This window comes from Ranitomeya imitator, chromosome 1 (genome assembly GCF_032444005.1).
Source record: "Ranitomeya imitator isolate aRanImi1 chromosome 1, aRanImi1.pri, whole genome shotgun sequence".
Lineage (NCBI taxonomy): Eukaryota > Metazoa > Chordata > Amphibia > Anura > Dendrobatidae > Ranitomeya > Ranitomeya imitator.
Genome location: NC_091282.1, coordinates 364456339 through 364469296, shown reverse-complemented (window position 1 = coordinate 364469296; position 12958 = coordinate 364456339). Strand labels below are relative to the sequence as shown.

At 41.4% G+C, this 12958-nt stretch overlaps 1 protein-coding gene across 1 annotated transcript in view; it reads right to left on the bottom strand.

The window, feature by feature from the left end:
• Window positions 1-4387, bottom strand: part of LOC138668099 (uncharacterized) — a 46170-nt gene extending 41783 nt beyond the window's left edge. The window contains exons 1-3 of the mRNA XM_069755998.1: window positions 4325-4387; window positions 3885-3939; window positions 2263-2544 (exon numbers count right to left, since the gene is read on the bottom strand). Of these exons, the coding sequence (XP_069612099.1) occupies window positions 2263-2544; window positions 3885-3939; window positions 4325-4387 (400 nt within the window). The remainder of the gene's footprint in view (window positions 1-2262; window positions 2545-3884; window positions 3940-4324) is intronic.
• Between the last annotated feature and the right edge of the window lie 8571 nt (window positions 4388-12958).

Below are 12958 nucleotides of genomic sequence, written 5' to 3'. Positions count from 1 at the left end.
CAACCCCGAAAAAAAAAAAAAAAAAAAAAAAAAATATATATATATATATATACCAGAAATTATATGTGGGATATGACACAGGAATTACATGTACCTAACAGATATGGGCACTCTATAATGTGATATGTGCCAAATGTAGCATTAATGACTTGGTAAAAATTACCGAACTGTAGAATATGTGTACAAAACTGCCATATAAAGTGCAAAAAAAGTGAAATAGAAAAAAGAACTTTTTAAAGTAAAAATTAATATGGCCTACCTAGTACGCCTCACAATATATTGTGCAAATAACAAAATAAAGTGCGACGTGCAAGAGTGTACAAAAACCGTGGAAGCTGTAACATCCACAAAAAGGTGCATAGATAAAGCAAGTGCAGCTGCTATTTATAGTGTGCAACTGCAATGCAGTGTGCAATAGTGCCAATAGAAGAGTCAAAGGTAGATAGCTGGAAGGCTTATAGCAGCACAGCACCAGGTGCCAAAGTTATATAGTGACGGATATAGAGTGCTACTCTGCGGTCCAAATACAGCCACAATCCCATGGCAGAAAACCAAGTGCCAGTATAGCACAATGAAGGGGGAATGTATGTAGTATACCTGTGAAAATGGGTCAGCCAGGTCCCGTCACGGCGCACCCCGACGTGCGTTTCGGATCTCAATCCTTCGTCAGGGACCTTGCTGACCCATTTTCACAGGCTTTATCTATGCACCTTTTTGTGGATGTTACAGCTTCCACGGTTTTTGTACACTCTTGCACGTTGCACTTTATTTTGTTATTTGCACAATATATTGTGAGGCGTACTAGGTAGGCCATATTAATTTTTACCATAAAAAGTTATTTTTTCTATTTCACTTTTTTTGCACTTTATATGGCAGTTTTGTACACATATTCTACAGTTCGGTAATTTTTACCAAGTCATTAATGCTACATTTGGCACATATCACATTATAGAGTGCCCATATCTGTTAGGTACATGTAATTCCTGAGTCATATGCCACATATAATTTCTGGTATATATATATATTTTTCGGGGTTGTACTAAACTGATATTTTATTTTATATATAATTGGGTCAGCCTGTACCATCTCCCATTTTGGTTTTAATTATTAATTACTATTGTCCTGTTGTGTGCACATTTTGTTGATTTCTGATTGTGTATTATTATTATTATTATTATTATTATTTATTATTTGCCAACCAGATATAATAAAGACATTTTTATATCTTATCTCTGCCTGGTAGCTTTTCTTGGATAATTCTATATTGGCTGTGGTTGCTTCTTCTTGGTACGTTAGTGGTTTCCACATTCTTCTCCACAGAACGCTAGTCACTGGCACAAATATACACATTTTATCTTATGTTGATTTTATTAATTATTGGCATATATATTATTTATTATTTGCCAACCAGATATAATAAAGGCATTTTTATATCTTATCTCTGCCTGGTAGCTTTTCTTGGATAATTCTATATTGGCTGTGGTTGCTTCCTCTTTTTTCATTATATGTAAAGGGGTCTGTTCAGATTTGATTACTGCTTACATTCTTAACAGATACTTGACAATTTTTAAACACATTTTTGTAACAAATCCCTACAGATCATATAGACTTATCGCAGGAGTCCATCAGATTCCCATGAGGCTTCTTGATGGCGTGATTTGTGCTGTACACTAGGATATGCATGATGTTGAATACATGGAACACAACACTCCCCCAAGGAAGAGAAAACCGGACCATTTGGCTTTGTGCTATTCCATTCTCCATCTCATAAGTAGATTTACTAAGATCTTAGATTATCAGTATGTTACGAGCTGTACTAGTACTAAACTTGTAGCTGCAGAATTAGGGGACAATATTTCCACAGGTAACATATTCTCTTTTCTAGTTCTTTATAAAAAAAATTTCAATTATTTTAAATAAAAAAAAAAGTTGTAAGATACAATTCAGTCAAATAATCCCTCACATTGGTAATGCATGTTATTTCAAAGTAAAAACGAAAATTGAAATAGAAATTCAAGCAAAACTGATACACTTGAGCCCTGACTCATCATTGCCTTTTCCCACAGTTTTTTGTCCAGTTTTGTCAAATAGTTTGAAAGAGAAATCTGCCCACTTGCAACATGAATTTATTTAAATTGCCAGAAGTTATACATTAGGTCCTTCAACATTTACCACAATCTAAACTAAATAATGAATCTGTATACTTTGTAGAAAGGTCAGAAATGTATTTACAAAAATTAAATTAAATTAAAACTATGGTACCTTTCAGTTTTGAAGCAGTCTCTGTGTTTGTCACCCATTTTTCTTGGTGCTTGGCTTGACAATGTGCATCATTTGTTCCTAAGTTGGCCACGAGCGCAGCGCTATATTTTCCCTGAGGTGACAGCTTTGTTGGGACCTTGTCAGGACCCAAACTGTTCTTTGTAGAATTCATATATATTTCAAGATACTTTGGGTAGAAATCTTTTGCCAAACAAGCCACAATGGGGGTTTCCTTCTGAGACTTCAACACAAACACTGAGGGTGAAGTGATTCTGCTCTCACCTGCTTGACAGAGAAAAGTACTTTAAGATTTAATATACCGTAAATATTGTACAATGTCAAATTCATCAATTATATTTTTACACATCTACAATAAACGGACTGATTTTCATTTCTGTGTTGGATTACATCTTCATTCATTTATGGTTTATTTGTCCATTTTTACTACCCGTTGGCTATCTGTATTTCTTGCATGCCACCAACATGTGAATAGTCCTGTGGAATATAATGTGTCAGTGAGACGTTGGTGAAAAACACTGACAACACACGCATGGAAAAAAATGGACATGCAAATGCACCTTGAGTAAGAATTTACACGTGATAGATTAGTTGCACAAATTTCTGTGATTTTCCTATTCATCTGAATGGAACTGAAACAGAACATAACAGAAATTCATGAATTTCCAATTGAAACCACTACATTCTTATAACTGTCCGCCTTGTTTGAATATATCCTTAGTTTTCTTTGAGGAAGATCACAGCAAATCACATCATATTACAATAAGGGACTGGTCAAGGGTTAACTGTTGGCAAAGATTAACCCTAAAAATTGGCCACTTTGTGTAAGGGACAGGATACTACCCACACCAGGACTATATATGTCACTGTTACTGGCCTTCCAAATTGTGATCGAGACCTGTGACCTGTCATATTCCACTGGGTATCACTTGCATGAAATATTTCTGTGACCCTTCCAAAATGTTTACATGATTTTCTGCTACCATCCCCTCTAGATATCTTAATTTATGGAAGATTGAGAGTGCTTTCACATTGAGTTTAGTTACACGTTTGGGGACCATGTCGAGGCAAATGTCCGAACCCCCAGCAAAACGGGTAGTCTACTATGTCTGAGTGTTCACCTCCAGTAGGAAAATATGCCCAAAAATGATGCACGGCAGAGCTCACGTTCGCTATGCCAACATTATTATAGTCCATGGCCCTGTTGGCGCATATGCCCAAATCCCATTTTGCATAGGGTTCGGCTGTATGCTCTGACAGGGTGAAAGGCAAATGTAACTAAAAGCACCCTAACGCAGCAGAATTTTTGTCTTGGTTCTTGTTCTTCTGTGTTTTTTAAATTTATTTATGCAAATTGATGAGAAGAGTTATAAATATATCCAAAAAAATTGCAGTAATGTAAAGCGAAATTCTGTTTGCATTACTGTAACAGCCCTACCACCCAACACCCAGATATATTAGATATAGATCACCATATGGTTCTGTGACGATCTATTTTGATTCAGTAGAACCCAGGGGGTTGGGTGTTGCAGCCTAATAGTTTTAAGATTTTAATATATGTCTTTACATTAGTATATGAATTTTTGCTAATGACAAGTGCTCACCTGGTTCCACTACCAGTCTGGTACCTTGCTGAAATGCTAAAGATCTCCCACCAATATGCACAGTGAATCATGGCTTTGTAAAATATTGAACTTGAAAAAACTCAAGAAACTTGAAATAAATAAAAAATAATAATATTATGGCAAAACAGAAACAAAACATATCTGTTAATATTTGGTAAAATGTATTAACAACAAAAAGTGATAATGAAGGCAAACAATTAATTTAGTAATTAGTGTTGCATACATGTATAAAAGGCTAGATTATAACCTATTACTCATGGTCTATTTCTTACAAAAGTTATGTTCACACTAGGCAGTGATATGGCTGTTTTTACACCTGGATTTTCGGATTTCAAAGTGAATGAGATTTTACAAATGGCTGCATTCATAAATAATCTTATTTTATAATCTTATGCAGTTGTGCTCAAATGTGTACGTACCCAGGCACAATTTTTGCTTTCTTGGCCTTTTTTCAGAGAACATGAAACTTTTTCTCCATTCATGGTTAGTGGTTGGGTGAAGCCATTTATTGTCAAACTGCTGTGTTTTCTCTTTTTAAATCATAATGACAACCCTAAGGGTATGTGCACATGTATTGTGGAGGACTGCGGATTTTTCCGCAGCGGATTTTGAAAAACCGCAGTTCAAAACTGCTGCGGTTTTTACTGCAGATTTATCGCAGTATCTATTGCGGTTTCTACTGTGGGTTTAGAATCAGCACAAAGAATTGACATGCTGTGTGTTTCCGCACGTTTTTTTCTGCAGCATGTGCACTGCGGTTTTCATTTCCCATAGGTTTACATTGTACTGTAAACTCATGGGAAACTGCTGCGGACCCACAGCTGTGGTAACGCTGCGGATCCGCAGCAAAATCCGCAGCGTGTGCACATAGCCTAAACATCGAAATGACCCTGATCAAGAGTTCACATACCCTGGTGATTTTGGCCTGATAACATGCACAGAAGTTGACACAAATGAATGTTTACTAAAGGTAACATCCTCACCTGTGACATGTTTGCTTGCAATCAGTGTGTGCATAAAAGCTGAGTGAGTTTCTGGGATCCAGACAGACATCTTTCATCCAGCCACTGATGTTTCTGGACTGTGAGTCATGGGAAAAGTAAAAATTATTCCGAGGTATGTAAACTTTTGAGCACAACTATATAGAGCCATTAATTCCACAGCACTTTACAGATGTCATTATCACTATGGAGCTCACAATGAAACGCATTGGACACCAACAGAAAACACTGGGAAAACATACAAATTCCTTGTAAATGTTGTCCTTGGTGGGATTTGAACCCAGGACAACACCTTACTTCACTTACATTTGAATTCAGAACTGCCCACATTCCTGGTTCAATAGGTACAAATCTTGCTCTGATAATCTGCATTCTGAGAAATATCATTCCTCCTCTAGTAATGGTGTGCTAACCTAGAGTAGTCAAATTTAAATCCTCCACTTGCTTATAGGATCTCAGGTAGAACGTTAGAGGATTGCATGTGAAGATGTTTTTTGGCTGTTTCTGATAGCAGCATTTACCGGTAGGTAAATTATGAATACTGCTCTGAAGTACGGTATACAGTGGGGCAAAAAAGTATTTAGTCAGTCAGCAATAGTGCAAGTTCCACCACTTAAAAAGATGAGAGGCGTCTGTAATTTACATCATAGGTAGACCTCAACTATGGGAGACAAACTGAGAAAAAAAAAATCCAGAAAATCACATTGTCTGTTTTTTTAACATTTTATTTGCATATTATGGTGGAAAATATGTATTTGGTCAGAAACAAAATTTCATCTCAATACTTTGTAATATATCCTTTGTTGGCAATGACAGAGGTCAAACGTTTTCTGTAAGTCTTCACAAGGTTGCCACACACTGTTGTTGGTATGTTGGCCCATTCCTCCATGCAGATCTCCTCTAGAGCAGTGATGTTTTTGGCTTTTCGCTTGGCAACACGGACTTTCAACTCCCTCCAAAGGTTTTCTATAGGGTTGAGATCTGGAGACTGGCTAGGCCACTCCAGGACCTTGAAATGCTTCTTACGAAGCCACTCCTTCATTGCCCTGGCAGTGTGCTTTGGATCATTGTCATGTTGAAAGACCCAGCCACGTTTCATCTTCAATGCCCTTGCTGATGGAAGGAGGTTTGCACTCAAAATCTCACGATACATGGCCCCATTCATTCTTTCATGTACCCGGATCAGTCGTCCTGGCCCCTTTGCAGAGAAACAACCCCAAAGCATGATGTTTCCACCACCATGCTTTACAGTAGGTATGGTGTTTGATGGATGCAACTCAGTATTCTTTTTCCTCCAAACACGACAAGTTGTGTTTCTACCAAACAGTTCCAGTTTGGTTTCATCAGACCATAGGACATTCTCCCAAAACTCCTCTGGATCATGCAAATGCTCTCTAGCAAACTTCAGACGGGCCCGGACATGTACTGGCTTAAGCAGTGGAACACATCTGGCACTGCAGGATCTGAGTCCATGGTGGCGTAGTGTGTTACTTATGGTAGGCCTTGTTACATTGGTCCCAGCTCTCTGCAGTTCATTCACTAGGTCCCCCCGCGTGGTTCTGGGATTTTTGCTCACCGTTCTTGTGATCATTCTGACCCCACGGGGTGGGATTTTGCGTGGAGCCCCAGATCGAGGGAGATTATCAGTGGTCTTGTATGTCTTCCATTTTCTAATTATTGCTCCCACTGTTGATTTCTTCACTCCATGCTGGTTGGCTATTGCAGATTCAGTCTTCCCAGCCTGGTGCAGGGCTACAATTTTGTTTCTGGTGTCCTTTGACAGCTCTTTGGTCTTCACCATAGTGGAGTTTGGAGTCAGACTGTTTGAGGGTGTGCACAGGTGTCTTTTTATACTGATAACAAGTTTAAACAGGTGCCATTACTACAGGTAATGAGTGGAGGAAAGAGGAGACTCTTAAAGAAGAAGTTACAGGTCTGTGAGAGCCAGAAATCTTGATTGTTTGTTTCTGACCAAATACTTATTTTCCACCATAAAATGCAAAAAAAAAAGATAAAAAAGACAATGTGATTTTCTGGATTTTTTTTTCTCAGTTTGTCTCCCATACTTTTTTGCCCCACTGTAATACTGCATTGGACAACTATTCAAAACTAATTCCATATTGGTAAAACAAAGTTAGTTGTTATGGAGATTTATATTCAAACTAAACAAATGATGATGATATGGTTAAAAATAAAATATTGTTTTATTGTACATTTTAAAGACTTCAATTTCCAGGATTGAAGTTTTAAAAGATTTATGCCACATTTTAGCTGGTGCTTTGGTTAGATGGCATATTCATTTAAATACAGTTAATGCTGGCAGCATCAAATAATAATGATATAATATACAGAAAAGTGACACAATACTCAATGTATACATGCAATATAATAATCACATAAACCTAATTATACATTTCACTTTTTGCCTGTGGGTATCTAAGCTTTTAGGTAAAAAAAAGTCTGTACCACCAAAATAATGGCACCTTAGAATTAACCGTACAATTCCCCCTTATCCTATGCCGGTGGTGTTTTTATGCGAACAGGCCATCAAATGCCCCAGATTTTGGGGGAAGAGATTGAAAAGAGCTAAGAATCCCTAGTGACTAGTGCACAAAGCATGTTCAGCTTCTCTGTTTCAAAAGGAAAAATTGTAACAACTTTTGGTTAGTGAAGCAGTAGGTCCCCTGTGTCCCCGAAAATAAGACACCGTCTTATATTAATTTTTGCTCCGAAAGTTGCACCATGTCTTATTTTCGGGGGTGTCTTATTTTGCAGCCCCAAATATTCCCATCATCCCATTGCAGCCCTCATTATCCTTTTACAGTCCCCAATACAGCACCCCCATCATTCCATTACAGCCCTCATCATTCTACAGTACAGTATTGCAGCCTCCCATCATCCCACATCATCCCACTGCAGCCTCCCATCATCCCAGTATCCTACTGCAGCCTCCCATTATCACAGTATCCCACTGCAGCCTCCCATGTGTATACGGTGCACACACACACACACCCTTACACAGACACACACACACACACCCATACACAGAGACACACACACACACCCTTACACAAACATACACACCCATACACAGACACACACCCATACACAGACACACACACACACCCTTACACAGACACACACACACACACCCAAACACAGACACACACACACACACTTTCACTTTCTTACTGGTTTCCTCCGTGGTGCTGCTTTCAGTGCTTTGGTGGTGCAGGAGCCTTGGGCCAATCAGAGCGCAGGAGCCCTGGGCCAATCACAGCCCAGGAACAATCAGAGGCTATGGATGACGTCAGCTGGCCCATGGTTCCTGCGCTGTGATGGGCGCAGGGCTCATGGGCAGAGATCGGTACACAGCTCCAAGGCTGTGATTAACTCCTGCAAACAGCGCGGCTGCAGTGGCGGGCACCGGAGGGCACCGGACAGCAGGGACAGCGGGAGCGAGACACAACTGCATGCCCCATGCACAGAACAAGGTATGCCTTATTTGGGGGGGTGCCTTATATTAGCAGGCACAGTGTTAGGAGTCGAGTTTCCTCTGCTGCACAGGGGGAATCTCGATCCGTGTCTGCTGCGGTCTCCCATTCTGCTTCGGCCGCAGTGGGCTCTGCTCAGCGGAGGCGTCGCTCCCAGCGTCTCGCTGGGACTGATTCTGTGCAAAGGGTTACTGCTGCCCTTTCCGGCTCTCCTGTTGTACCCTGCACTGATCTGCGGCGAGCGGGCTTCCCTGGGACTAAGTCCTTATTTGCACACACTGAGCATGCCCAGGACAGGATCTCCCATTGGAGATCGAGGGTCACATGCTCAGGTGCTGCAGCACATCCCATTGGTCCTCTTGGCAGGTCCTGAAAGGGCAAAACTTCTGTAGCAGCTTCCTGTGCTGCAACTATATCAACTGCGCATGACCGCACGGCCATGCGCTAGTATTGTCTTGATAATATGTGTGTGTATTGTGAGTGAAAGTCGCTCTTTAAAATACCCTCCCTATTGGATGACTGTTCGCGGAAGGTGTATGTTTGCTATCTAGTGCCCGACTTATCCAACAGCACGTTACACACATAACAGCGTCTAGTTGCTGTGACCGCCTGTACGGCGCCGTGCGCTTCCTCTGCGCTTTCCTTACCCAAGCCTGGGTGGTTAGTGGCGTCCGTCCGTGCGGCACTGCATGCACTCTCGTGCCTTTATATACTTTTTTAATAGTTTCCTTACACACCCAGTTGCGGTGTTGTGCCAGCAAGTGGTCTAATCGGACTTCAATCCTGTGTTGGGGTTGTGTTCGCTGACTTCTTGCTCGTGCTCTATGTGCGGTACCGCGGTCCTGTGACTCAACAGGATCGCTTCCTTCACGCAGGGTGAAGTTAACCCGTGCGTGTATACTTATAGTACCGTCATATAGTCCGTCTTACTAGCAGCAGGGTTTTTACCTGCACGGTGGACCTCGGACTGCGAACGCACCTAGTTTCATATCATCTATACTTGGTGCGTTCCGCCAGTCCTTAACACACAGTGCTCCCCCTAGCATGCCTTACTTTCGGGGGGCGCCCTATTTACGGGGAAACACAGTACTTCAGTTATTTCTGTTAAAGTAGCTATAAAAAGAATGCTTACTTTGGATGATTTCCAGTCATGGCCCTTTGTCTTTCATTGTTCAGTGTACAACTGGAGAACTGTTTACTGTACTGAAGAACTGGTGCAGTGAGACACATAATAATAATAATAATAATAATAATAATAATCTTTATTTTTATATAGCGCTAACATATTTCGCAGCGCTTTACAGTTTGCACACATTATTATCGCTGTCCCCGTTGGGGCTCACAATGTAGATTCCCTATCAGTATGTCTTTGGAATGTGGGAGGAAACCGGAGTGCCCGGAGGAAACCCACGCAAACACAGGGAGAACAGACAAACTCTTTTGCAGATGTTGTCCTGGGTGGGGTTTGAACCCAGGACTCAGTGCTGCAAGGCTGCTGTGCTATCCACCAGGGTTGAGCGACCTTCACTTTTATAGGATCGGGTCGGGTTTCAAGAAACCCGACTTTTGGAAAAGTCGGGTCGAGTGAAATCGGCCGATCCTATAAAAAAGTCGGGGTCGGGGTCGGCCGAAACTCGAAACCCAATGCAGTGCATTGGGTTTCCATGGTTCCCAGGGTCTGAAGGAGCGGAAACTCTCCTTCAGGCCCTGGGATCCATATTTAAGTGTAAAATATAGAATTAAAATAAAAAATATCCTTATACTTACCCTCTGACGCGCCCTGGTACTAACCGGGAACCTTCCTTCCTTAGAATCAGCCTTCCAGGACCTTCGGTGACGTCGCGGGTGACGTCGCGGCTTGTGATTGGCCGCGCGGCCGCCCATGTGACCGCTCGCGCGGCCAATCACAAGCCGCGACGTCACCCGCGACGTCACCGAAGGTCCTGGAAGGGCTGATTCTTAGGAAGGAAGGCTGTCGGAAGGAAGCAGGGCGCTTCCGAGGGTGAGTATATTCCTATTAGGTATATACTCGCGGGTGACGTCGCGGCTTGTGATTGGCCGCGCGAGCGGTCACATGGGCGGCCGCGCGGCCAATCACAAGCCGCGACGTCACCGCGACGTCACGGCAAGGTCCTAGAAGCGCGGATTCGAAGGAGGAAGGCTGCCGGTTAGTACCAGGGCGCGTCAGAGGGTAAGTATTGCAATATTTTTTATTTTAATTCTATATTTTACACTTTAATCTGAATTCCGATACCAATTCCCGATATCTTAAACATATCGGGAATCGGGATCGGAATTCCGATTCCAGATTCAAAAGATCGCCGACTTCATGGCCGACCCCCCACTGGGGTCGGGTCGGGTTTCATGAAACCCGACCTTGCCAAAAGTCGGCGACTTTTGAACAATTTCGACCCGTTTCGCTCAACCCTACTATCCACTAATTATGTACATACCATAGTAACACAGCTACATTGATTTAAAAGGATTTTTTTAGTGCTATTGTATGTTTTCAACTTGCCAATGTGGCATTGTAAAACAAAGCTAAGTAATAATTATTTATAAGTATTTTAATAAATCAGAAAGTTTACTTATATGTCTGCTAGTGGATTGCATTTTAGAAGACGGAAATTAAATTTGGAGATGATCAGCACCAAAGTCCACAGCAGGGTATATTATAAAAACAGCCTAGCCTTCATTGTACAGCATACAGTGATAAGCAGTACCACTATTGTAAACCTTAAGGTACACAGCTGTTATAAATAGTTGAAAGTACATAAGTCAGTAGTAACACTTATCAATGTGCTAACATATGTAAATAGACCTCAAGATGCCCTGATTCTTGTTTCACCATGGCTTACTCAGAGGGAAGTACCATATACTTGTAGTGTCATTATCCTATATTTTGCTTCATTTACCAACTACAGTTAGGGCCAGAAATATTTGGACAGTGACACAAGTTTTGTTATTTTAGCTGTTTACAAAAACATGTTCAGAAATACAATTATATATATAATATGGGCTGGAAGTGCACACTCCCAGCTGCAATATGATAGTTTCCACATCCAAATCGGAGAAAGGGTTTAGGAATCATAGCTCTGTAATGCATAGCGTACTCTTTTTCAAGGGACCAAAAGTAATTGGACAATGGACTCTAAGGGCTGCAATTAACTCTGAAGGCGTCTCCCTCGTTAACCTGTAATCAATGAAGTAGTTAAAAGGTCAGGGGTGGATTCCAGGTGTGTGGTTTTGCATTTGGAAGCTGTTGCTGTGAGCAGACAACATGCGGTCAAAGGAACTCTCAATTGAGGTGAAGCAGAACATCCTGAGGCTGAAAAAAAAGAAAAAATCCATCAGAGAGATAGCAGACATGCTTGGAGTAGCAAAATCAACAGTTGGGTACATTCTGAGAAAAAAGGAATTGACTGGTGAGCTTGGGAACTCAAAAAGGCCTGGGCGTCCACGGATGACAACAGTGGTGGATGATCGCCGCATACTTAATTTGGTGAAGAAGAACCCGTTCACAACATCAACTGAAGTCCAGAACACTCTCAGTGAAGTAGGTGTATCTGTCTCTAAGTCATCAGTAAAGAGAAGACTCCATGACAGTAAATACAAAGGGTTCACATCTAGATGCAAACCATTCATCAATACCAAAAATAGACAGGCCAGAGTTAAATTTGCAGAAAAACACCTCAAGAAGCCAGCTCAGTTCTGGAAAAGTATTCTATGGACAGATGAGACAAAGATCAACCTGTACCAGAATGATGGGAAGAAAAAAGTTTGGAGAAGAAAGGGAACGGCACATGATCCAAGGCACACCACATCCTCTGTAAAATATGGTGGAGGCAACGTGATGGCATGGGCATGCATGGCTTTCAATGGCACTAGGTCACTTGTGTTTATTGATGACATAAGAGCAGACAAGAGTAGCCGGATGAATTCTGAAGTGTACCAGGATATACTTTCAGCCCAGATTCAGCCAAATGCTGCAAAGTTGATTGGACGGCGCTTCATAGTACAGATGGACAATGACCCCAAGCATACAGCCAAAGCTACCCAGGAGTTCATGAGTGCCAAAAAGTGGAACATTCTGCAATGGCCAAGTCAATCTCCAGATCCAAACCCAATTGAGCATGCATTTCACTTGCTCAAATCCAGACTTAAGACGGAAAGACCCACAAACAAGCAAGACCTGAAGGCTGCGGCTGTAAAGGCCTGGCAAAGCATTAAGAAGGAGGAAACCCAGCGTTTGGTGATGTCCATGGGTTCCAGACTTAAGGCAGTGATTGCCTCCAAAAGATTTGCAACAAAATATTGAAAATAAAAATATTTTGTCTGGGTTATGTTTATTTGTCCAATTACTTTTGACCTCCTAAAATGTGGAGTGTTTGTAAAGAAATGTGCACAATTCCTACATTTTCTATCAGATATTTTTGTTCAACCCTTCAAATTAAACGTTACAATCTGCACTTGAATTCTGTTGTAGAGGTTTCATTTCAAATCCAATGTGGTGGCATGCAGAGCCCAACTCGCGAAAATTGTGTCACTGTCCAAATAT